General features: G+C 39.0%; 3 protein-coding genes across 6 annotated transcripts in view; 1 reads left to right on the forward strand and 2 right to left on the reverse strand.

Annotated features, from left to right (window-relative positions):
* The window catches only part of NEK11 (NIMA related kinase 11), a 244359-nt gene extending 232238 nt beyond the window's left edge, over positions 1-12121 (reverse strand). The window contains exons 1-2 of the mRNA XM_080823107.1: positions 12032-12121; positions 9853-10122 (exon numbers count right to left, since the gene is read on the reverse strand). Of these exons, the coding sequence (XP_080679233.1) occupies positions 9853-10022 (170 nt within the window). The 5' untranslated portion in view covers positions 10023-10122; positions 12032-12121. The remainder of the gene's footprint in view (positions 1-9852; positions 10123-12031) is intronic.
* Positions 12122-12519: 398 nt separating this feature from the next.
* Positions 12520-25578, forward strand: ASTE1 (asteroid homolog 1). Of its 4 annotated transcripts, XR_013967930.1 has the most exons (6): positions 12929-13062; positions 14003-15581; positions 21078-21288; positions 23125-23320; positions 23890-23963; positions 25085-25577. XR_013967930.1 is itself a non-coding variant. In XM_080823159.1 (5 exons), exons 3-5 carry the CDS (start codon positions 21249-21251, stop codon positions 25413-25415), a joined length of 567 nt encoding a protein of 188 aa, XP_080679285.1. In that variant the 5' UTR covers positions 12520-13062; positions 14003-14122; positions 21078-21248; the 3' UTR covers positions 25416-25577. The 4 variants fall into 4 exon arrangements, 3 of the variants coding, with proteins under 3 accessions (XP_080679285.1, XP_080679286.1, XP_080679284.1); XM_080823159.1 differs by lacking the exon at positions 23890-23963 and having other exon boundaries at positions 12520-13062; positions 14003-14122; XM_080823160.1 differs by lacking the exon at positions 23890-23963 and having other exon boundaries at positions 12851-13147; positions 14003-14122; positions 25085-25578.
* The window catches only part of ATP2C1 (ATPase secretory pathway Ca2+ transporting 1), a 171632-nt gene continuing 168550 nt past the window's right edge, over positions 22744-25825 (reverse strand). Inside the window, exon 28 of the mRNA XM_080823121.1 lies at positions 22744-23350. Coding sequence (XP_080679247.1) covers positions 23279-23350 — 72 coding nt within the window. The 3' untranslated portion in view covers positions 22744-23278. The remainder of the gene's footprint in view (positions 23351-25825) is intronic.

A 25825-nucleotide genomic window follows, 5' to 3' on the forward strand; every position in this document is an offset into this window, starting at 1 on the left:
ACATAACCACTGAATCCTATTAAACTAACTCAGCCTACTCAATAACTGGTCCTCTCATCACAGATACCCACTGGGGAGAACACCTGGTCATAATATAGAAATAATAGCTTTAATAAGAGTACATAAAATAAGCTCAAAGTTGGACTCATTAAATCCATTAATGTTTTGTTTAGAATGAATCAAAACTGAAAGGAAGGATATGTTAAAATGATTAGATCAGACAGAAAATCCATAAATAGGTGCCAGTAGGTGCAATATATAAGCACTAGCTTTGCTGAATGCTACCAGCTATTAAATAGCAGAAAATTACTCTCACATTCTGAGGCACTGGAAGCTTGCTCCAAATATTATAAAAATCTACACATTCTGGTAAGAACTACTACTCATTTTTAATTATTTTTTGACACTGTCAGGCTTCTATAATCAATTTATTAATTTGCTAAGAGGAAAAGTGTCCCTTTTTATAAACAGCGAAAACTTATACACAGAAAGGAAGGCTTTTACTCTGGAAAACAGAATTGAGGTGCCTCAAAAAGTTGAAAATCGCTACCTATGACCCAGCAATTGCACTACTGGGTATCTACCCCAAAGATACAAATGTAGTGATCTGAAGGGGTATGTGCACCCCAATGTTTATAGCAGCAACATCCACAATAGCCAAACTATGGAAAGAGCCTAGATGTCTATCAACAGATGAATGGACAAAGAAGATGTAGTATATACACACATATATATATGTATATATACAACGGAATACTATGCACCCATCCAAAAAACCCGAAATCTTGCCATTTGCAACAAGGTGGCTGGAACTAGAGGGTATTATGTGAAGCAAAATAAGTCAATCAGGGAAAGACAATTATCACATGATCTCACTGATATGAGGAATTTGAGAAACAAGACAGAGGATCATAAGGGAAGGGAGGGAAAAATGGAAGAAGATGAAACCAGAGAGGGAGACAAACCATAAGAGACTCGTAATCTCATGAAACAAACTGAGGGTTGCTGGGGATTGGAGGGTAGGGATAGGGGCTGGGTGATGGGCATTGGGGAGGGTATGTGCTATGGTGAGTGCTGTGAATTGTGTAAGACTGATGAATCACAGACCTGTACCCCTGGGGCAAATACTACATTACATGTCAATAAAAAAAAAAAAAAAAGGAAGGGAAGAAGTCTTTTCAAGTTCATTCCACACAATATGAAAACTGATTTCTCTACTCCTCACTATGTCAAAAATAAATTTGAAAATGGATGAAATCCTTTTTTTCTAATTACAACTGAGCATATCAGCAAATATGGCCATAATTCATAACCGGCCTAAATATGCCTCAGTGGAATGGCACAGAATGCCCACCATTTCTCAGTGTTTGAAGCTTGGTTCTTCATTAGTTTTCCAGGGTTATATCCTGGATATGCTGGAAAAATCATTATATTAAATCTCTGAGCATGCTGAAAGGTACAATACTTTTTTTACTTCTACTTCAAAAAGGTTACCAGAATCATATCCAACAAGAGGGAACTAACTGATATCAATGCCATACAATGGACTATTATGTGAGGATTTAAAAATGACACTTTTAAGAGTACTTAGTACCTGGGAAAATATCTATATTTTAGTGCTTAAAAAGAAAAAAGATGGAAAATTATACATACACTGAATGGAACTCTCCTCCCACCCTTTTGTCTAGTTCAGTGATCCTCAAAGTATAGTCTGCAGGCCAGGAGCAGCTGGTAGAGATGCAAATTCTCAGGCCCACCTAAACTTGCTAAATATACTCCGGGAGTGGAGCCCCGCAATCTGCATTTTAACAGCCCTCCAGGCAATTCTGATGCCTAATACAGTGAGAAAACCCTGGGCTCGTTCTTTTTTTTTTTTTTTTCTTTTCAGCGTAACAGTATTCATTGTTTTTGCACCACACCCAGTGCTCCATGCAATACGTGCCCTCCATAATACCCACCACCTGGCTCCCCCAACCTCCCCCAACACCCCCCCCATCCCCCCCCACCCCAAAACCCTCACGTTGTTTTTCAGAGTCTCATCCTTCAGGTCTCGGAGGAAACGGAAACGACACGACACATTCTCAGGAAGCCGTGCCTCGCCCAGCACCTTGCTGCCAGCTTCCATGGGTCTATCACACTTTGCACAACCAAGACTTTCCTTTTACAATGGATATGGCAGCTTATAATCACTTTTACTCTTATGATTATACAATTAGTTTTCTTCTCTTCCACTAGACCAGACGTTCCAAAGTCTAGCTGCACATTGAAATCACCTGGAGGCTCTCAAAAATCCAGATGCCTATGCTGTGGCCCAACTAAAACAACATACTGGGGTATGACTTGAACATGTATTTTTAAAATACTATGATTCCATTCTTTGGCCAAGGTTGAGAACCACCTGACTCCTTGAAGAGCAGGTGATCAGCAAATACTGATCAATGGTTGTTGAATGAACATGTGGAGGTTTTTTTGTTTTTATTTTTATTTACTCTGCGGGGTTTTTTTTTTTTTTTTAGTCTTACACATGGCACAAAATTCCAAATGTACACAAAGTGAAAAGTAAGTCTCCTTCAGTCTCATCTCTGAGGGAGCCAAGTGACCAATGCCATATGTTTCCTTAGAAGGAGTGAATAAATATTTGTCAACACAGAGAGAAATCAAAAGTTGGGTGGCAGGATTATAGATTATTTTCCCACTTTATGCCCACTTGCACTTTTATAAAATGTTTGCACATGACTTTCATTATAGGAAAGGAGGTACTGTAAAGATAACTGAATGTATGTGCATCCCAGAGCTATTCCAGAGATACACCTTGGGTTTGACAGTTCTGAGAAAAATGGTCATTTTGGAACAATGTTCCCTGTCATGAGGAAGAGATCCTCTATTTGGCTTAAGCAAATAGTCTAATTATTCCCCCTACTTCGTTTTGGTTATATTTTCACCTCTGATTAGATACTCAGCTTCTCCAGAACTCACGTCAGAAAATGGTGGAAGGGCACGTGAAAAGAGATACTATTCATTCTAGGCCCTGAATTTAAAAATGGCATCATGGGCACCTGGGTGGCTCAGTAGGTTAAGTGCCTGCTTTCAGCTCAAGTCATAATCCCAGTATTTTGGGATCGAGCCCCGAATCAGGCTTCCTGCTCAGCGGGGAAGACTGCTTCTCCCTCTCCCCCTGCCTGCTGCTCCCCCAGCTTGCGCTCTCTCTGTCTGTCAAATAAATAAAATCTTTTTTAAAAAAATGGCATCATGATTTACAGATCTGTCTTGTCTGAATTTAGTTAACATGAGCCCCTACCAACCCTGACCATCTCTAGGTATATTAAGATGAAAAACTGAAGACTGGATCCTAGTGTGGTGCTTTAATGATGGGTCTGTCCTTCAAAGATCCTGACCCCCTTGGCCCCAGCCCCATTGATGACCGTATCTCAATAGAACATTCTGGAACTGGGCCACAAGTCTAAGATGCTTTCAGGAGAGACTGGACTTAAGAGAGCTATCTGACAATAATGGACCCAGACTATTGTGGGTTTTTATTTATTTTTATTATTGTTGTTACCCCTTTATGACTTTTCACCTCTCACACTCTTAGGGTCTAAGGATCTCTCCCCTCTGCTGTCAGTGTGACTAATTCTACCAGCAATTCTTAGCCTTGTCTCCTCCATTCTGTTTCTGTGGCTGGGTGGGAAATATGTCTGTTAGGACTTCTAAAAATCTGCTCTGCTACAGGCCCAGAAACTCTCGCAGGAGGCAAGGGCCCGGGTTTGAGGACATTTCTCTAAGGACTTGGTAAATCTTCCAATTTAACTCCAGTCCTTGTCTGCTGTAGACATTTGATATTGGGAAGAAATGCTTTGTGGAGAGAGAAAGTATTTCCATGATAACCATGTTGACATACTTAGGCAAAGGCCAATGTGTAGGTACACAGTTAAAGAAGGAAATATTTGGATATTTACATGGACAGGACCAAGGGGGAAAGAAATGAAAGCTCTGGATAATGCACGGAAACTAGTAAAATAAAGACCATAGGTAGCTAGGAAGGGATCTGGACAGTGGCCAACATCTCTGAGAGCAACCTGCCACACAGATGTTTAAACATTATACTGTTTGCTAGTTGTTTTATGTATGTTAATTGCATCTTTCTTCTACACTGGAAGCTCCTGAAGCCAAGCCTTCGCTGCTATTGCTTCAATCTCCTCACTGGTGCTTAGTACAAATCAAAGCTTTAATACATAAATACTTAGGAGTTGACGAAAAGACTAGCACAAAACCAACTCTAAATAATAATGTCATTGTATTTTAAGTTGATGAAATTTAAAACACCATTATAACCAGAATTCTATGCTGATAAGATCAATGTTGAAATTCATTGCAACATGGCCATGATTAATCATGTATAAGTAGTCATGTAAAAGTTTAATCAGGGGCACCTGAGTGGCTCAGTGTGTTAAGCCTCTGCCTTCAGCTCAGGTCGTGATCCTAGGGTCCTGGGATCGAGCCCCACATTCGGCTCTCTGCTCAGTGGGAAGCCTGCTTCCCCCACCCTCTCTCTGCCTACTTGTGATCTCTCTCTGTCAAATAAATAAATAAATAAATAAATAAAAAGTTTAATCATGTATCTTAGGGTAAGCCTACTTCCTTAACATCTCTTTTCTATTAAGTTACAAGCATTATGCTAAGGGCCAAAGAACTTTTTACCTCATCCAAATCTGTGGGTCTGTTTAAAAAAAAAAGTCTGACAGCTTAACAAAAATATAAATTTATGAAGTAGAATTAGAACAATATTTACAAATATGAGTTAACATTATTATATCCTCACATTCATTAGACCAGAATTTCTATAATTATGAAAGAAAATATTCTCAAATATTGTTTTATAAATTTCATGATGCAAAATAAAAGAAACACCTTTATGCCATTCAAGACTCTCTTTTTTCTTTTTTTTTTTTTAAAGATTTAATTTACTTATTTGACAGAGAGAGATCACAAGTAGGCAGAGAGGCAGGCAGTGAGAGAGGAAGGGAAGCAAGCTCCCTGCTGAGCAGAGAGCCCAATGCGGGGCTCGATCCCAGGACCCTGAGATCATGACCTGAGCCGAAGGCAGAGGCTTAACCCAGTGAGCCACCCAGGCGCCCCTCAAGACTCATTTTAAGTTCAATTTTATTCTACTGTGATAATTAAAAAAGGAATGACAGATCTTTTTGCCAAAAAGAATGCTCTCTCAAAACACACATTAATCAAAGGTCATGTCTGTAGCTTTTTTCTAATTCCATAGCTAATGCAGAAAGTCAATAAAAATATAAAAAGAACGTGGTATTTGCACTGTAATTAAAATACACAAATTCACAGTATATGAAAAATGTCAATGGTGGAGTGATGCCCCCAAGTGGCATAATGATAAACTGCAATGCTCTGATGGAAAAGAACAGCCATTCCTTCTTGTCAAGATCTTTCATTAAATCTAAAAGTGCCTATTACATAAATCTAGATTTCACATGGGCTATTAATAAGTGTCTGCGGACCATCTCAGACTCACAGTATCACTCTTTAACCAGGGATACCAAGAGATAGTCTGGTATATGAAATCATGATATACTTTCCTTATAATCTTAAAATATTAGGGGAATGTCTGCAAAACAATCAAGTCAGATCTTCTCTGGTCTATTAAGGGAACAGCATTCAAAACATTATAGATATCTTTTTAGAAAGTATTATTTTCTGGATTCCTGGGTGGCTCAGTCAGTTAAGTGTCTGCCTTCAGCTCAAGTCATGATGCCAGGATTCTGGGATCGAGTCCGACATCAGGCTGCCTGCTTAGTAGGTAGTCTGTTTCTCCCTCTCCACCTGCCGCTCCCCCTGCTTAGTGCTCTCTTTCTCAGACAAATAAATAAATAAAATTCTTAAAAAAGAAAAAGAAAGTATTATTTTCTACCCATCTCTGACATTAACCAATTCCCTATGTTTATGGCCTAGTGTGTAAAAAGCACAATTTAAAATCTTATCTAATCAAATTGCTCAGTGAATGGGTGGTACTAATTAATGTGCTTTGCTCACAAACTGAAGATTCAACTGTCAACATTCTGGGGAAAGAATCTAAAAAAGTAAGAGTTTAGTTTCCTGCCTCTGTACATGTTTTAAACATAATCATTGATGAGGTGCTCTTTTATGTAGCTAAAAGGTCAACACTCTGAGGATCAATTGCTTTTGGAGAACCATAGAGATAAAAAAGAAGAGATGCCAACAGAATTGCTACAATCTCAAGAAAGATATTTGAATAAGGTTTTAAAATCACGTGCTTGAGATCAGGTTGCTTTGAGAGATTTCTCTCTTAAAAGTAAAATGCAGGGACGCCTGGATGGCTCAGTTGGTTAAGCGGCTGCCTTCGGTTCAGGTCATGATTCTAGCGTCCTGGGATCAAGTCCCACATCCGGCTCTCTGTTCGGCGGGGAGCCTGCTTCTCGCTCTGTTTCTCCCTGCCACTCTCTCTGCCTGTGCTCGCTCTCTCTCTTTCTCTCTCTCTAACCAATAAATAAATAAAATCTTTAAAAAAAAAAAAAAAAAGTAAAATGCAGGGTGCCTGGGTGGCTCAGTGGTTAAAGCCTCTGCCTTCGGCTCAGGTCATGATCTCAGGGTCCTGGGATCGAGCCCCGCATGGAGCCCCGCATCGGGCTCTCTGCTCAGTGGGAGGCCTGCTTCCTCCTCTCTCTCTCTCTGCCTGCCTCTGCCTACTTGTGATCTCTATCTGTCAAATAAATAAATAAAATCTTTAAAGAAAAAAAAAAGTAAAATGCAAAAGAAAAACTGCCACTTAATAGAGAGTGCCAATTTCAGTTATTGGGTGATGACTAAAGTTTTATTAGGCTTCCTTTAATTATTCCTTTAAATTAGATTATTTACAAATAAGATGAATCTCAACTTCTATGAATGATATCCATAAGGTAATATGATAATATTCTATATTTTATACATCTATTTACAAATAAATTTATAAGGTCTTCCCTGGTGGTCTAGTGGTTAGGATTTGGCACTCTCTTACAAATAAATTTATATCTATTTATAAATATATCTTATATTTATATATTGTATATTCTTTATAATATCTCTCTTGATATTTTATACATGTAGATAGATAGATATCTTATTTAACCCTATTACAACCCTATGAAGTATTATATCCATCTTACAGATAAGAAAACTGAAGCTCAGATTAGAAAACTGCATAAACTTAATCTTCTGGTTAAGAATAAGATTGGCTTTATATCTTGACCTGTTCATCTTCAAAGCATATGGTCTTCACTGTAACAAGTTACAGCCTTCCTTCTACCATTATAGAATTTTGTGAGCAGCCAGAGCCATGATTCTTCATGATTTTAGCAGAGAGTTCTAAAATCAATTGATCTAAAATCAAATGTCTGCCAAAACAAGCAGGTAGTAGAAAGGTGTGATACAGCTGTGTGAAGACACAGTGAAAAGTGGCAGCACATGGCTAAGTAAAGAGCACAGGGTCTAACTAAGGCGGGGGGGGGGGGGCAGCTGCTACCCGCCTCCAGCCCATATGTTACCAAATGTGACCAAATCTTTTGGTTTGGTTTTCTCCCCAAGAGAAATGAAAAGCTCTATTTTTATGAGATTGCCCATTTTTAAATAGTGGCAATTAACTTAGACTAAAAAAGAAACAATATTCAACAGGCCAAACAAAACACATCTGAAGGCTGAATGTAGCCTATATGTAATATGTTATAGAGATTCTGATGAGAGTGATTCTACACTAGACTTTCTGGTATCAAATAACTTGTCAGTTATTTTCACTATTGGATTCATTCCACACATCTAGGCTTCATCAGCCATATTCAGCTTAATTTAGGTGTTTTCAGACTAGTAGTGCAAGTGCAGGAAGTTATTGACAAATCACTTCCCAACCAACCAGCCCCTTCCTCTCTAATTTCTCTCCCTCTGCTCCCCAACACCTACACACTTTACTCACCCATCATCTCAAGTCTGAAGATTTCAAGTTTGGTCTTCATATATATTATTTTACGTCCCTTTGTTCAACTTTTTAGCTCTCTTGTGAATTCTCTTAAAATTCTTCACATTCCTCACTAAGTGAAGAAACCAAAATTGATATAGTCTTTATGATCAGGAATAGAAGCAGAAAAATGTTCACCTTTAGCCCAGAAGGCTGATCTATAGCCTGCATAGTTCCGATAAGGATCAAATACATACTGGTTGCTACATTCTTATAAAGGGTCTCATGACTGCCTGTTTATCTCACTGATGATTAATAGCAAGCTGAATGATAAGCACCAGAGAAATCTTACAAAAGTAGTTTAACAAGTAGAAATTTGAAGAAAACATTTATGATCTAATACTCCCTGCACATCCCCTCCCCCTTGAACACTAACCATACAACCACCAGCTTCATACAGTAAAAGTGAAGCTCTTTCTGCCCATGGGTCCTATCCCTGTGCTATAATAAAAGCACCTTTTTGCACTGAAAATGTCTCAAGAATTCTTTCTTGACTGTTTGCTCGTGGTCCCACATCACTTACAATGTGATTTTTACTAGTTTTGGGTCAGATTTAGGTCTCATTCTCAATGTTTCCATAAAGGTACTCTAGTAATTTTCAGAAATTTATCATCCTGTTCTACATGGCTGGTATCATACCTCTAGGATTTATGGAAAAGAATTCTTTTTGATAGGAGCCATGAAGCATGCCCTAAGGACACCAGAGAAGTGCTAGCGCTGTCACCATTCTTCATGCAGGAATTTACTGAAAACTACAAATTCTAGATAATTACTTCTTAAAATTCTAGACATAGAGACCATTTAAAAAGTTGATCTTGAAAATAAAATAGTAGCATCAACATTCACCTTTATAATTCCTATGTAATATTAAGAAGTAGAAAATGTTTATCACACTGATTTTAAGTCTAATGGGCAAAAGCTCAAAGAATTTAGAGTAGCCTCAAAACTTCTGAAAAAAAAAAAAAAAAGAATAGATTATGGGATGGAAGTCTGTTCTTCCAGAGTTAAGGGCTGATGTCTTGGATCATTCTTCCTTCTGCTTTCTCTTTTTCCTGTGTTTCTGATATACAATTTTCTCATCTGAACTTCAGTTCTAACTAACTTTTCACTGTAGCAAATTCAAACAACTTCAAGCTAGAAAGGAAGACTCATCATTACCTGTAACACACATACCATCCAAGAGCACTATGAGTTTTTCTCTACCATGACAGTTTAAGGGTCCGAACAAAATCAAAGAAAAGGAAGTAACAAAAGGGTCCTCAATATTATTGAGCTAATTTTAGATGAAGCCCATGTTTGGTTTAAATGTCTAATTTGAGAGCTGTATGACTACAGATTTAGAAAAATTCCTTTATAGAAGCTAAAAACAAAAACAAAAACGAAAAAAAAAAACAAAAAAAAACCCCTAATGCCATATTTCCCTTAGTACACCCTATTCACCTCAAGTGTGAATTACCATTTATTTGCATTTCATAACATTTCTAAAATTGCCATCATTATAAACAATTCTTACTTTCTCATTCAAGAAGTTCCAATCAAGTTAAGTGGAAGCAATGTTGTAATTAAGACTCTGGTATGCATAAAAATGATATTTTCACTTCATCTACCCCATATCCCTATTCTAGGTCATTTAGGTACTTCACTCACCTGCTGAAATGCCTGTAAAAATCTTATCTTAAGACACTATTCAAGAAGCTTTTCTATCACTTACTAAATTCTTAGAATCTTAAATGCAAAGAGCAAATGGTACTCCATGTTCTTAATCAGCTAAGAGCTATGCATACAGGGCATCCAACTCAAAATTTGTATGAAGTATTTTTACTTACAATTCCTCTCCTTGTTTTGCTTTCTTGTCTGAAACCAGATAGACAGTTCCAAAACTTCCACTACCAAGTTTTTGTTCAAGGACATATCTTCTTGCAATCAAGGTCTTTGGATAAGTAGAAATGGCTATTGATCCATTCACACACTTAGCAGCCTCTTGGAATTTCAGCATTGCTCCAAACAAGAGAGAACTGGATTATTTGTTTATAGAAATTTAACATTCATGTCTCCTAGAAGATGGCCAAATTCATCCAAGTAGTGTTGGTCAACCCCTTAAAAGTGAAAAGACCAGAGATCAGGTACAAAGAATGCTGAAGTATTCCTAACAGTAAGTGTAAGTTTTTGCCATTAATACCTGCACCTTGAATAGTGGATTCAATGACATCACATTTAGTGACTTGAGAGAAAAATGTTAAAAGGTAGTGATACTAGCAGATTCTAGTAGAAGACAGCCAAATATGGCAAAAGTGAGTTAGAATTAAACAATCTGTTTAAGATTTATACTCCCCACCTACTGCTTTAAAAAAAAATCCAAATATAAGAACATTATAATTTCCTTAAATTTATACATTTGCATCACTGTTTTTGTAATTCTTCCCACCTTATGTCTGTTTTGATTAACAAATAGTGAGTTAGGATTAAACTAGAAGTCAGCATAGAATTTTTTTTCCTGTAGACATTAAACCATGGTATTTGCATTTATTAGAATAGATGTGAAGAAGAATAAAGACTTCAGAATAAGTTTTTTTCCCAACCAAAACAAATTCTGGTCCAGCTTCTGAAGTTATTATATACACTGTGTATAAAGTAATCTCTCTGGATTGGAAACAAGTATCATATATGCAGTTCAAACCATAAATTGTATTTTAATGATAGCTACATATAAATGTGTTATAGTTCCTCAAGGAACTATAAATGTACAGCAGGATTATGAAAAGTAGAACTGTTTTATATGATTGTATGCCTAGTAAAATCACTTTTACTTCATCAAAATGTAAAATGTTTTGTTAGTTATCATGAAAAGTGGATTTTGTTTAAAAATCTAAAAAAAACATGATTTTACATTGAAGACTGTCTATGCCTTGGAGTCAAGTTTTCATTCCAAAGCTATAAGACAAAACTTAGTATGTTTAATGATAAAAAAAAGATGCTATCTGTGTAGTTTGGGGTCTATGATCAACAAACTTCACATGATGGTGACAAATACAAAAATCCCTGGATTAGAACATAAACAGTAAATGTCCATTTACAGCATTTTTCTTCTTTAAATAATGCATTGATCAGTTAAGTTTTACTTAACGGATGCCAGTGAGAAGTATTCTAGTAATGAGCTTTAAAAAAACAAACAAAACAAAAAAAACAACAACTAAAAAGAGGGGAGTCGTGCTGGTTCAATGGGTACAGCACACCACTCTTGATCTTGGGGTTGTGGGTTTGAGACCCATGTTGGGTGTGGAGATTACTTAAAAATAAAATCCAAAAAAAAAAAAAAAAAGGAAGAAAGAAACCAAATCATCTGGTGGCTCCATGCTCATACAAAACATTACTCTTGCTTTGAAACTTCAAAGCTGGAGCCCATACCCCCAAATCCCTGAATAAATAAAAAATTATGTCAGATTATCAAGATCACAGAAAACATTTGTGAAGTCTACTACTGCAAAAACAACTAAAGAGCAGGCCTCCAGATGTGTATTTTGTTTGCTTTCTGTGCTCCCATAAAAGTGCTTTCTGGCCAAATTAAGGTGTTAAGAAAAATATATGGACTCACAGCCTTCTCAACTGAAAAGAACCCTTCAGATCACCCAGTAATTTTCCGTATTTTAGGGAAGTGTTTAGTGTTTAGTGAAGGACAGAACAGTTTTGAGAAAGTCCAATTTCCCAATGGCTCCTATTTGTAAATGAGCTTTTAAACCCAGCCACGTCGACTAAACAGTCTGGCCAGGCCCACAGAGTACTTCGGGACTAGATTCCCAGACTCAGCCCTGCAATCCCCTTCCCCAGTCCACCTTTAGGTCATCGGTCCCATTCATCTCTTCTGTGCAAGCACAGAGCTACCCTAGTAGGTCCCCTGCCGTCTAGATTCCAGAACGTCCTAGATTCCAGAACGTCTGTTCCGTTGTCAATGTTGCCTCGCCCCCACCTCAAGAAGGTTGTGAATGAAGTTGAGCGCCAGGAACACACCTTATCTTTTGGATCCTTGGCTCCTGTCATAGAGCAGGTGTTCAATAAATTTTCTTAAGGCAAACAGGAGTCCAGCAGGTCGACTGTTGCCTAAGGGCGGGGGGGGGGCGGGGGGAGTGGTGAGAAGAGGGAAGAGAAGATTTAGAAAGTTGGATGGGAACCGTGAGAAAGGTGAGAGATTACCTCCTGCAAACTGACCCTTTGGGGTAAAACTAGCCTGGCTGGGGCAAAAGGCCAGGGAGGGAGAGTGTTTATCACAGGTTGAAGTCAAGTAGTTCTCTTCCCTGGTAATAATAAACGGGAGGAAGCAGATTGGACACCAGATTCTGCTAAAGTAGAACGCTAACCTTAAAGGTCAAACGAACATTCGTTGCCTCAACTTTGTTTTAAAATATTACACTTTCCAAGCGGGTTAACGTATGTGGAGGAGGAGCCGGCAACACGATTCTCCGGAGACTGGAGCAGACCCGGGAGGTAAGGAGCTGAGAGAAGTGAAGAGATCGCGGGTACTGAGGCCCACGGACGCGGATCCCGGCTGGGGCAGCCTGAAGCCATCACCTTCCCCGGCTTCGGGGAGCCCGGCACGCCTCGAGGAGCGCATACCTTTCGGAGTCGAGGGCGGAGAAGCGGCATGCCAACAGTCCCACCCGTAATTGGGACGTAAGTTGGGCAAGTCTCACGTAGGTGCAGCTGCACGGCAGAGCTCCAAGATCTCCCGGCACGGTTGTTGGGCGCCGTTGCCAGGGAGACGGCGTGGGGCATCCTGGGAAGCCGGAGCCAGGCTGCACCGGGCCGGTCCCCGAGGCGGAAGTGTGCACCGAGCCAAGTGGGCGGGGAAAGACGATCAGGCCTGATCCGCCTGCCTTTCCTACCCTGACAGCCGCCATTTCGGAGCTTAGTTCCCGGCCCGCCTTTAGCGACATCGCGCCTCCAGGCCCAGGAGAGCCTGGGCCCCCGGCGCAGCCTGGCATCACTGGCTTCAAGGAACCGAGTGACGTCATACGCGGAGACTTCCGGTTCCCGCTCTTAAGGTGGGACTCTCACGTGCGGGCGTTTCAAGCAGGGGCTCCTGCAGTCTTTTAATGGAAGGGCTGGTGCCCTGGGAGGAAGATGCAGGTGGGCTCCTCTTCTGGTCGGGGTAGCGAGCTGTGAGGGTTGTGGTAGCGTGATGTATAAAGGCTCGTGTTTGACGACTAACATCAGACGTTCTGTGAGCCTTTCTGCTATCCAGCATGCAAAGCTTTGCAAGACATAAATAAATAACTGCTATGCCAGGTAAAGTGCTGAGCGCAGGGCTAAAATTAGGGTGAATTGAGTGGCGCGCAAAAGGCAAGAGGGTGCCCCAAAAGTCTGTAATCAAGGTAAATATATTTTAATGCAATATATTTAAAAACCACAATTAATGCATTAGAAATCCATGGTTGACCAAATCTCGTGGTTTTAAATAAAGACAGTGCCATACTGAGCCATACTGGAGCATGAGGCGAAAGGAAAAGCTAGTAACACACATGCTGTGACTTCAGTTAGCCAGATAAGGAACGATTTTCCTGGTACTGAACCGGATAAGCAAAGACAAGAAGATGGAAAGAGCCTGTGGTCAGGGTGAAACTGGAGAGTTAAGTCCCCCATGCTCATTAAGCAGTAATTTTCCTTACTCAAAACTATGCCAGTTAAGCCGGGCCCAACAACAAGCCAAGGCCTAAAAGAAATTCCCAGACTGTCAATAAAGAAAAACTGGTTGTGTATCATTGACCCTATATACTTTAGTTAACTGAAGCCAAGTGCTCTCTGATTTATTATGCAATTGAGGAGGGTATCATTTTTATAGCTTAGGACTTTTTATTTTGACCCTACACAAATAATCTGTGTTGTAAGATGGTGACTGTTACCTATCTCAGTATCAGAATCCACAGTAGTCTTTGTTAGTATGTCAGTAATGGGCTTTAACTGATTTTCTTTTAAAATCAACAGCCTCCATTCTATCTAGAGATCAAACTCCATGAAACCATTGCATTTGTGCCTTATCACACATGGGGAAAGCAAAAGAAAATGAGAATGCACTCAGCCAGCTGGTGCTGCCTGAGCCTCTAGGTAAGAATTGAGATGCTAACCCCTAATATGTGCTGTTTAAAGAGCTGTTCATAACATTTGCTGTTGGTTTTTTGGTGCTGGAAATGATGACTTGGTCCCCAGTAAACAGCATCAATTGAAAGTGTGTTCTGTTGTTTTAAATTCTTCTATCATCATGGGTATTCGAGGACTAATGAGTTTTGTGGAAGATCATAGTAATGAGTTCTTCACTGATTTGAAGTTGCGAGACACAAAAATTGTCATCGATGGCTATGCTCTCTTCCATCGGCTCTGCTTCAACTCAAACTTGGAACTTCGGTATGGAGGGGACTATGATTCTTTTGCAGATGTTGCACAAAAATTCTTTGAATCACTGTTTGCTTGTAATATCTGTCCATATGTTGTATTAGATGGAGGATGTGACATTTCCGATAAAAAGCTTAAAACTTTGAAGGATCGAGCAAGAGAAAAGATCCAGATGGCTCATTCCCTTTCTGTTGGTGGGGGTGGGTATGTGTGTCCCTTACTCATCCGGGAAGTGTTCATACAGGTTTTGATCAAGCTACAGGTGTGTTTTGTCCAGTGCTTTTCAGAAGCAGATCGGGACATTATGACACTGGCTAATCATTGGAATTGCCCTGTATTATCATCAGATAGTGACTTTTGCATCTTTGACCTAAAAACTGGGTTTTGCCCATTGAATAGCTTTCAGTGGAGGAATGTGAACACTATCAAAGGCACACAAGACTGCTATATCCCTGCCAAGTGCTTTTCCCTTGATGCACTCTGCCGTCACTTCAGCAATATGAATAAAGCTCTACTACCTCTCTTTGCGGTGCTCTGTGGAAATGATCATATTAATCTGCCCATCATAGAGACATTCTTAAGTAAAGTACGTCTTCCTCTTGGAGCTACCAGTTCTAAGGGGAGGAGACACCACCGAGTTTTGGGACTTCTGAATTGGTTATCTCATTTTGCCGAACCTACTGAAGCCCTCGATAATGTTCTGAAATATCTCCCAAAAAAGGATCGTGAAAATGTTAAGGAAATTCTCTGCTGTTCCATGGAAGAATACCAGCAATCTCAGGTGAAGCTGCAGGACTTTTTCCAGCATGGTACTTATGCCTGCCCAGCCGCCCTGAATCTGGACTTACCAGAGTGGGTATTAGTGGCTTTGGCCAAAGGCCAGCTGTCTCCTTTCATCAGCGATGCTTTGGTGCTAAGAAGGACCATTCTTCACACACAGGTGGAAAATATGCAGCAACCAAATGCCCACAGAGTATCTCTGCCCATTCGGCAAATCATCTATGGGCTTCTTTTGAATGCCTCTCCACATCTGGAAAATATGTCCTGGAAGGCATTGCCTTCTCAGCCTCTAGCTTTCAGCGAAGTGGAAAGGATTAATAAAAATATCAAAACATCGATTGTTAATGCACTAGCACTGCCCAAGGATCATGCTGACTTAAGCAAATTGACTGAGGTAAGTGTTTATAACACTAATCTAATTTTTGTTAAGTACTTCACAGGTTAAAAAGTGCTTTCATGCATATTGTCTCTCTTAATATAACCAAATGACGTTGGTTGCTCTAGTCCCCCCATTTCATAGCAGACAAAACTAGGACTCAAAGTAGGTTACCGTGTGATATGTCAGCCAGAGAGTTGCAGTGTTAGGACTCAAACCCAGGTCTTTTAGCCCCAGATCTTCCATTTCCACTCTACTTCGGTATTCTGTGTTATTTTGCAGTTATTACTGCTATTCTGTTGATACTAGCTATTAATAAATTGGGGTCATGTGACTTTAGAAAAAAAGGAAAAGGAAAAAATTCTGAGCTGCAAAAAGAAGTGTGTCTTGAAGGTATTGATCAAAGGCATGATGAATATCTTAGATTGCATCAGATTTCAATTAAGATTAATACTGATGCTTGCTTTGGTCTAATTTTTCATTTTTATCAATGAGGACCTTTTTTTTTAGGCTTTAGATTTATGGCATCGTAATGATTAGTTTGATATTGAAAATGTGACTCTTAGCCTAACTCAGTGTTGTTTAAACCTGAGTAACACTCTGACCAATCCACTTTTCAAGATAAAAAATAATTTATGGATCCCAGTGTTTATTGTTTGTAATATTACATAAATATATTAAAAATTATAAATAGAGGGCCACCTAGGTGACTCAGTTAATCATCTGACTCTTGATTTCAGCCCAGGTGATGATCTCAGGGTCCTGAAATCAAGCCCCAAGAAGGGCTCTGCGCTGCACATGGAGACTGCCCCTCCCCCTCACACCTTTCCTTGGGCTCACTCTCCCTCTCAAAAAATTATAAATAAATATGAAACTGCTTATGCTAACACAATTAAATTTAGTTAAATTCAGATAAACTTAAAATGCCAATTGTAGTGCCAATGAGAGTTTTCTTAAATTCAACTAATGTTCAGATTCATGAGACTCTCCTGGTACCAGTCTACTCAAGCCTATAGGACAGCAACCATAGCTTCCCAGCAGGTTTGAATCAGGCTTTCCTTTCCTGTGGGAGTTTTTCCAACAGTCTACACCACTGGTTCTCCAGTGGGATGATTTGTCCTCCTACCTCCCACAGGGGACATTTGGCAATGTCTGGAGAAACTTTCGATTATCACTACCTAGGTAGTTGGGGGAAGGAGGAGTGTTGCTACTGGCATCAGTGGGAAGGGGCCAAGCATGCTGCTAAACATCTTAAAATGCACCAGACAGCCCCTCCCAGGAACAAGGCATTATCCAGACTGAAATGTAGTAATGCCAATAGCTGGCCTACACTGTTGGCTAGGCACTAAATTCTTTAGTCGCCCCATTAGTGCCTGCTCAGGCATGAGGAAATGAGATCCACATCAGGTGGGTATCAGTGCCTCCTTAGCAATGAGGAATGACTGTTCATGTGATGTGTTTCTTTAAGGGGTGCTGAAATGTTCTGGAATTAGTGATGCTTGCACAAGCTTATAAATATATTAAAATTGTTTTCGGATTTCGGGGGGATTGGGGGGGTAAAGTAATAGGTGAGGGTATTAAGGAGGGCACATGTGATGAGGACTGGATGTTATATGCAACTAATGAATCATTGAACACTACATCAAAAACTAATGCTGTACTATATAGTGGCTAACTGAACACAATAAAAATAAAATTATAAATAAATAAAAGTAAATAGAAGAGTGAATTTATAACATGTGAATTATATCTCAAAGAAAGAAGAGGTCTCACTGGCCTCCTTGCCCCTCCCTTTTTGTAACAATTCCATAAACATAGCTTCCGGGCCCCCTGCAAGGGCCATGCCTGATTATAGGTCACTATGCTCAAGGAAGCCCCACGATATGATGTCCTCATCTGGGTTTACAGTTCACTTATACAAATCTAGATGCAATTTTACAAGAGTCATTTTTACCATGCTAAGTAAAAACTAACTTTATCACATTTCCAGGGTTACAGAAGTAGAAAGTTGAGCATAGGTCAAATTCCAAACAGAAGGGATTTATTAAAACTTTTACCATATGAGCAAAATTGAAATTAGCAACATTCTAAATGATGATATTTTGCTAAAATTACATTTCTCCTCACAACATAAATGGTGCTGTGTTGGAGAGTTTTTAAAACTTTTTTTATGGCTTTATTGAGAAGTGCTGTACAGGGAAGTGCCCATATTTAAAGTGCACTTTGATGTATGTTTCCATCTGTGAATCCATCTTGCAAACTAAAATAATGAATGTATGCCACAATCCTAAAAGTTTCCCCTTGCCACTTTGCAGTTCATCCCTCCCTGAGTGTGTACACACAGCAAAGTACACAGACGATTGTACAGCCTCATGAATTTTTACCAATCCACGCTACGCTGTAAAGAACGTTCATCAGCACCCCAGTAGCTTTTCCTAATGTCTGGTTTGAGCAGCCCCTCTCTCCCCCTTCTGGTAATCACTATCCAGACCTGTAATAACATTGAAAAGTTTTAACTTTTTTTATCTTATAAAAATGGGATCATAGAATAGGAATTCTCTCATCTGGCTTCTTTTATTCACTTGATGTTTATGAGACTCACATCACTGTGAGAAGCTCTTGATCATTTATATCTCATTGCTGTGTGGGAATATACCACAATTGTGATTTTTCCATTTTGCATTTGATGGGCATTTGGGTAGTTTGCAGTTTGGGCAATTATGAATAGGACTATGAGCATTCTGGTGCACATCATTTACTGAAAATAGGGACACATTTCTATTGCATATACCACTAGGAGTGGAATTGTTAGAAGATATGTGTGTGTTCAGTTTACAAGATAGATTGTCAAATGGACTTGCAAGGTGATTTAACCAATTAATTCCCACCAGCAGCTTATGAGGGTTCCTCTTAATTTACACCTCTCCTGACAATTTGTGTTTTTTATCCTTTAAATTTTAGCTATTCTGATGTTTGTATAGTGGCATCATTTTAGCCAATTTGGTGGATGTTAAATTTGCATTTCTCTGATGACTTATTTGAGCACCTTTTATGTGTCAATTGGCCATTTGGGTATTGTTATATAATTTTTTGTTCAAAGTCTTTTGCCCATTTTTCTTTTGGCTTTTTATTTCTATATATGTGTCCTGTGTCAAATAACATGTAAACAGATTCTCAAATTCTGTAGGTTCTTTTCACTCTAGTATGTTTTGATGAACAGAAGTTCTTAATATAGTCCAGCTTAAATTTATTATTTATGATTATCACTTCTGTGACCTACTTAGAAAATTACTGTCTACTTCAATTCAAGGTCATGACTTTTTTTTTTTTTTTCTTTTACCTTTCATATTTAGATCTATGATCTGTCTACAACTGATTTTTCTGTGTATGGTGTGACATAGGGATCAGGGCACATTTTCCCCCATATAAAAATCCAGTTGAGCCAATGAGTGTAGCATGTTGATTATCCTTCTTGCTAAGTGGAGATGATAAGTGTTCTCTTCACTTACCTGTATTCAAAACAGGGTAAAATTTTAAATTCACTTTCTGTATGGTGAGATCTTTTAGCTTCCCCTAGGCATAAACTCATCAGTTCTGTACTTAGCTCATTATTGCTAACTCTTATTAGCCCATGATAATTCTAAATGGTATCAGGTGCAAATGTGATTCCAAAGACAAATGCACAATATGAATAGAAATTTTGTGACAGTTATCTGCTTTGTGCCAGCTGTTGTAATAGAAACTTTATAGTTACTTAATTCCCACAGTAACCACATAGGGGAGGGTTTCCATTTTGGTTATGTTAGTTGCAGTGGATAGAGCTCCAGTCAAGCTAACCAATGGGAGGTTAATCATAAGGTTAGATGGAAGTGGACTATTCTCTGGGAGTAAGACAGTGCCAGGACCAGCCTCTCTGGGTGTCTCTGTTTCTCTGTGGGATTTTCTTCTACAGGCTTGTGCTTTCAGACTTGTCACATGGGATAAAAGTTAACCAGATTTAAGGGCTGTGAGCAGAGCAGTTCCTCTTTTGGAAGGGGCTGAGAACTGGTGGATTTCATGAAACATCTTGTGTAATTCATTATAAGCCCATTTACAGATAATCAGACTGACTGTAGAAAAACTCAGAAACTTGCCCAATGCTGTACAGTTAGTGAGAGACAGAACCTTACCTAAAGCCAAAGCCCAAACTCCACTTTGTTCATAAAAGTTGTAACTAGGCTAGAGAATTCAGTAATTTAAGCATTATAGGTCAGAAAAGAATTCGTGTATTTCCTTAGTTTTACTTGGTGCATTTTCCTACCAGTTGAGATCATAGAGTTTTTGTTTGTTAATCGCTACTTCCCATAGGAGTGATTGATTACACTGTAAAGCATTTTGCATATTTTTAATTTTAAGAAGTTTACCAGTATCAAAATCTTAAACCCATGTTTATAACTCATTATATTTAATACTCTCTTGCATCAGTGATGAAACTGTTTTGTCAGTTATGATGTGCTGTATTTCAAGGTTAACATGTCCATTCCCAGCTGTCAACACACTGATGACAAACTGGTTTTTAAGATGCTGAGCAATGTTTCATCCTTTCAGAAAGTTAAGAAATACTTTTCTGGCTGCACGTTGACACTAGGAATACAACGGTTTTTTTCTCTCTTAAAGTTTGATCATAAAGTTCTTCTGAAGGTGCCCTTTTAATAGTCCTAATGTCCTTATTTTAGAATTGTGTGACCTAGAAGGTCCCTTATGGTTCTTAAGATTCATTAAGGTAAAGTTATTTCAAGAAGTCTGAAATCCTCATAGCTGTTAACTCCCTTTTATTTGAAGGGCACTTTAATGCACGGTGTAGAAGTGAGTGTGGTGTGTTACTGCAAGCAGTGAGGTACTCCTTAAATATTCTCATCTCCCTTGACTATATGTCTCACCTACAAGCAGCTACCCTGCAACAATCCCTGTGTGGGAAAACAAAAAGATAATAAAACATTCAGCTGGGCAGGGACAGGAGACAGGACCCAAACAAACAGAAGCTTGTCTGATATGCCACAAAGGGTACATAAAATCTAAGTTTGCCTTCTAGAGGTGATCGGTAATGGCACCATGAAGAAGGTGGGGACTGAATATTCACTGGCAAGTAAGAGTAGGGCTAAGTATAGATCTTTGTTTCTCAAAGCAGAATAGTTAAAATGCAGATTCCTGGGTTCCTCTCAAATTTATTGAATCAAAATTTAGGGGGTGGGACCCGAAAACTGAATTTTTTAACAAGCTTCACAAGTGATATATCCACTGAGGATGTTCACCAGCCTACATAGAAGACGGAATGACATGAGTAAGGGCTGTGTAGTGAGGGTAGACAATATATCCATACAACCATATTTATTAAGCACCTGGTGGTTGATTGCTTTCCCCAGGAAGATAAGAAACTGACAGAGCAATACATTTGCATTGAAGTGTCTTCATACTAGAAAAACAATAAAGACATTCCCCAAAGTAACTTGCAGGATGTTTGGTGTGTATTTTCAGCTCTCCTTGGCCAAACGGCAGATACTTCTGTTAGACACCCTGAAGGTGAAACAGACCATCCTGGAACCAATTCCTTCTTCACTGAAGCTGCCCATTTCTGTCAGTTGCTACTGGTTGCAGCACACAGAGTCCAAGGCAAAGCTGCATCACCTCCAGGCCTTACTGCTAGGGATGCTGATGGGGCCCTTGCATGCCATAATAACCAACCCTGGTAGGTATCTGGAAATTCCAGGAGTAAATATTTGCATGTTACTTGCATGTAATACAAGTTTAAACAAACGAAAAAATATTCTTGGATTATTTCCTCACATCAGTTATATCCAAAACTTAGGAATAGAGGTACTAAAATATCATTCATTCATTGGCAGATGTTTTTGAGCACTTGTGTGTGCCAGGCTCTGTGCTGCAGAGCTTGACAACGGCCATGCAGTTAGGATGTGCTGATACTGCGGAATCCCACCTGCTCTGTGGCACCTAATGCTTTAATCTATGAAGTCGGAATGTATAATGTGCCAGTTACATTCTGTCTTCCGTGTACCCTGGCCCTATGAATACAGCGGCAACATCATCACTAGAAACGGATTTAAAATAGTCTATTGGTGAAACTTCTGAATACCTACAGTTATAATAAATATTCATGCTTGTGCTGTTTTTTTATTTCTTCTCCACTGTAAGTTTCAATTAGTGTGTTAGTGATGGTAGAAACAGTAACTTTTATATTATAGAAATACATTTTAAGGCAGTTTCAACCGCATTTAAGTATCAGGTGAAATAAGTTAGAATGCATTGGAGCACTTCAATTCTCCAGTGGAATTACTCCCTTTAGAAGATTATGAATGCTGTAACACTTTATCTAAACATGTATAATCATTATCACACTCCAGAACAGTGCTAATATCTAATCTAATGGCCACTAGTCACATGTGGCTATTTAAATTAAAACCAGCTTCTCCTTGACAACCAGGCACATTTCAAGTGCTCAGTAGCCACATATGGCTACAGGCTGAATTCGACAGCACAGATCCAAAACAGTTCATCGTTGCTGAAAGTTCTGGTGGACAATGCTACACTAGAGTTTACTTTTAAAAATAAGTTAAATGAGAATGAATCAGTCTAGATTCCAGGACTCCCAAGTGTGAGAGTAGTTGTCAGAAGAGACTGTTGTTCTAGGACAGCCAACTTAATGCAAAACAAGTTAAGGCCCACTGTTGGTTTTCTCTCATTTAAGAACATTCTTAGGGCACAAGCCTGTGAAGTTTTTACCTGAGTCCAGCAGAAGGGCCACGTCAAGGGTCTGTTTCTTTTCTTTTAGGAATTGTGGACCCTGTACCCAGGCAGGCTCAGTGCCTTGCTGCTCGCTAATTGGTAAAAGGTGGGCCTCCTTTTTATTACTTTCAAGTTGGTCCAGTGTCATTTTGCACGCCCCCACACAAGCAAACGTGCAGAAGCTTACAGATGAACACACAGAGCACTCCTTCTTGCCTAGGGTTGTTGCTTCTTGCCTCTTACCCTCTACTGTGTGACGTAGATGACTGACCATATTCTCCTTAAGTCATGCTTTTGTTTTCCTCCCACAAAGCAGAAGTTAGTGTGCTTTGAACACAGAGGCTGTGTTAAGTGCACTGTAGCATAGAGGCCTCCATGGAAGGAAATTTAGTGAACAAGAACAGTGAAGAGAATGACGTTTAATAGTAATTTGTATTTTGCAGAAAGACAGATTTAGGGTTTGGAGAGTTCAGATGCAGAGGTGTTTAAGGTCAGGTAGTAAACCAGTGGAAGAGATGTTATTTTAAGGGAAAAAAAATAAATAATTTGGGGTTGAATAGTTAGGTTGTCATTAAAAAGGCATTTCAGTATAAATATTTCAATTTATACAGCAAGGCTTTTACATTGACGTTAAAATAGTAAAGAGCCAGAAGAGAAAAGCATTTTGGTTATTTAAACTAATTTTTTTTTCTTTATGGAATTCAAAGTTCTATATATAGAGAAAATTACAAGCTATACACTGTTTTTGGAAATACTGCCCTTGGGTTGTTTCTTTGTCTAGATAAGGAAGAGCTGCGGGAGGTTGGTGCTAGGATGTTGTATGAAGAGTTCCAGAGAGTGAAGGAGCAGACACGGCCGGGCACGAGACTGGACTTAGACACAGCTCACATCTTCTGTCAGTGGCAGTGCTGTCTGCAGATGGGGATGTATCTCAATCAGCTGCTGTCCACTCCTCTCCCGGAACCAGACCTAACTCGGTAAGCACCACGGGAAACTAGTTCAGATGGCTGCACACAGAAGTAAATACTTTTATTTATACTTAAAGCACGTAAGTTATGTTTAAAAAATTAATCTTAGTATAATTGGTCTTGGATCACCATTATAGCTAAAGACCTGGAAAAAGGAGAAATATTAATTTTGTTCCATACTCCCAAAAAGTACCCATGATTAGATCAAAGATTTAAAAACCGCCCCTTAAAGTAAGAAAAGAGGCATTTGGTAGGATATAAGTTGTTCCTTCATTTCTCTCAGGTCTTTGTTCAAGTATCACTTTATGGAAGCTTCTTCTGATTACCGTTCTGGAATATTATTCTCTACTTCCAGTTACTCTAGACCTATTACTCTTTTGGACTTTTGTAAATTGCATTTCTTACTACTTGGCAAACTGTTCACATATTCATTCAAATATTTATTAAGCCCCTGTGTGCTAGAGTGTAGTGAACAAAACAAATTTTTTAAAATCTTTGTTGTCATGGAGCTTTTTAATTCTAGTGAGATGACTATTAGATGCTTCAGTGAACTTTATCTAGGGTTTTTGTTTTGCCAGGTAAGTATGAAGAAGGGAGAGGCAACCTGTATGCCAGGAAGTGATGATGTGTTGGACTATGGAGTTGAAGCTGGGTAAGAAAGAAAGGATAGCAGTAGGGTGTGGGCCAGTGAAAAAGTGCTACATTCACTGGATTGGGACATCCTGGTGATTGTCGATCCAGGAGATCCCAGAGGGAGAGAGGAAGATAAAGGGGAGATTGTTAGCAAATGGAGCTGAGATTATAGATATGCTTTGTCTCTCCCCACTTGAATGTAAGGTCTGTGAGGACAGAGACTTAGCTATTTTATTTACTTTTGTAGCCCCAGGGCCTAACATATAGTAAGTATTCAAATATTTGTCAAATAAATTGAGTGATACATGAATGGAGGTGTATAAAATATGCTGGTATGACTTTAAATGTTTTAAGGTCTAAAGCTTCCTAAACAGTAAATAATGTTAATAGATCCCTGCGCCTAATAGCTGAGCTACTCCTAGAACCTTCTACCAATAAGATTAATTGGACTTTGACTTGTGGATTCTTTATGCCTTTTCCTTAAATAATTTAGGTCATTCTTGACTGGATCCTCTCTAGCTACCATATATCCCTTTACAACAGAACAGAGAAAAATATGACCAAATTCAGTTCTCCTCATGATGATTTCAGCAGGACTGTTCTTGCATCTCAGCATTACTAGAGTTTATTAAATGATAATCTTACACTAATCAGTTGCTAAGGCACCAGTTAATCAACTCTGACATTAAGTTATATATTAAATTTGTGGCTTCCAGTTAATCCCATCTTATATTTCTGAAGTAGGTTTTCAGTGCAAGTGAATCAGTGAACTTGCAAGTGCTGCCACTGAATTTTCTCATATTTCAACAGACTGCCTGTTTGGTTTATCAGACATTCCTTTTCTTTGAAGTGTTAAGAGGCCTGCTCAACTTTTGGCTAGTTGCAGACCCAGCAAGCATCTATCATTTGTTGGTAAAAAGTTTTTAAGTATCACCAGCCAAGTTTGTAATAACAACTCAGATCTTCCTTCAAGGAACAGAGTTTTTTGGGTTTTTCTTTTAAGTTATTTTAATAATAATTTAAAGAAGCAAGAAGAGTTCTTAGTGTTTAGCTGCATTTGTTGAAGCCACGTTAATGACCATTATCTCTGTACTGAACCTATGCTTTGCCAACACTCTGTTTTTCTCTCCCGTTGAACAGACTGTATAGTGGAAGCCTGGTGCATGGACTATGCCGACAACTGCTAACATCAACTTCTGTGGAAAGTCTCCTGAGCATGTGCCCTGAAGCAAAGCAACTATATGAACATCTGTTCAGTGCCATAAGGTCATATGCCCCTGCTGAATTATTCCTTCCAAAGGGTAAATCAAATTCAAAAAAAAGAAGGCAAAAGAAACGTGGTACCAGCTGGTCAAAGAACAGAGTGGGAACCACCTCAGACACTAAATGCTGTTATGAGGGAAGCAATCGTTTTGGGCTATTAATGGCAGAAAATTTGGAGGAACAAATTGAGGTCTCAGAGCTTGAATAAACTCAGTCTGCAACCAGATGTATCATTGTTAAAACTTTTGTTACCTCCCTTGAAGTGATTAACTGTTTTATTCAGAATCTGTTAGGGAATAAATTTTGTAAGAGGCAACCTTTGAATCCCAAGGTATTTTGTATTCTGTTTTTAATAAACACAACCTGATTTAAGAAACTTCTGTATTTTCTTAAACACACTTGAAAGCATGTTTGTACTTATGTTCCATTTCAGGAAGTTAATAATAAGTCTATAACCTTTCCACTGCAGCAATTCAGCCAGCTATGTTTCCAAAAAGGAGAGAATTCCTACTTCAATTATTTCCTATAAGCGGAAGTGGGGTTATTATTTCAAAACATTTTTGTTTTCCTTCAACTGCTTCCTCTTCATCCTTTATTCTGAAAGGTCTGAGGCCTTAG

Source organism: Martes martes, assembly GCF_963455335.1.
Source record: "Martes martes genome assembly, chromosome: 1".
In the NCBI taxonomy this organism is placed as follows: Eukaryota; Metazoa; Chordata; class Mammalia; order Carnivora; family Mustelidae; genus Martes; species Martes martes.

Coding starts and splice junctions, on each gene's coding strand:
- ASTE1 (XM_080823158.1), top strand. CDS start 14,277: ATGGGTATTCGAGGACTAATGAGTTTTGTGGAAGATCATAGTAATGAG. Junction 15,582..21,077: donor ACTTAAGCAAATTGACTGAG/GTAAGTGTTTAT, acceptor GTGTATTTTCAG/CTCTCCTTGGCCAAACGGCA. Junction 23,321..25,084: donor CCGGAACCAGACCTAACTCG/GTAAGCACCACG, acceptor CCCGTTGAACAG/ACTGTATAGTGGAAGCCTGG.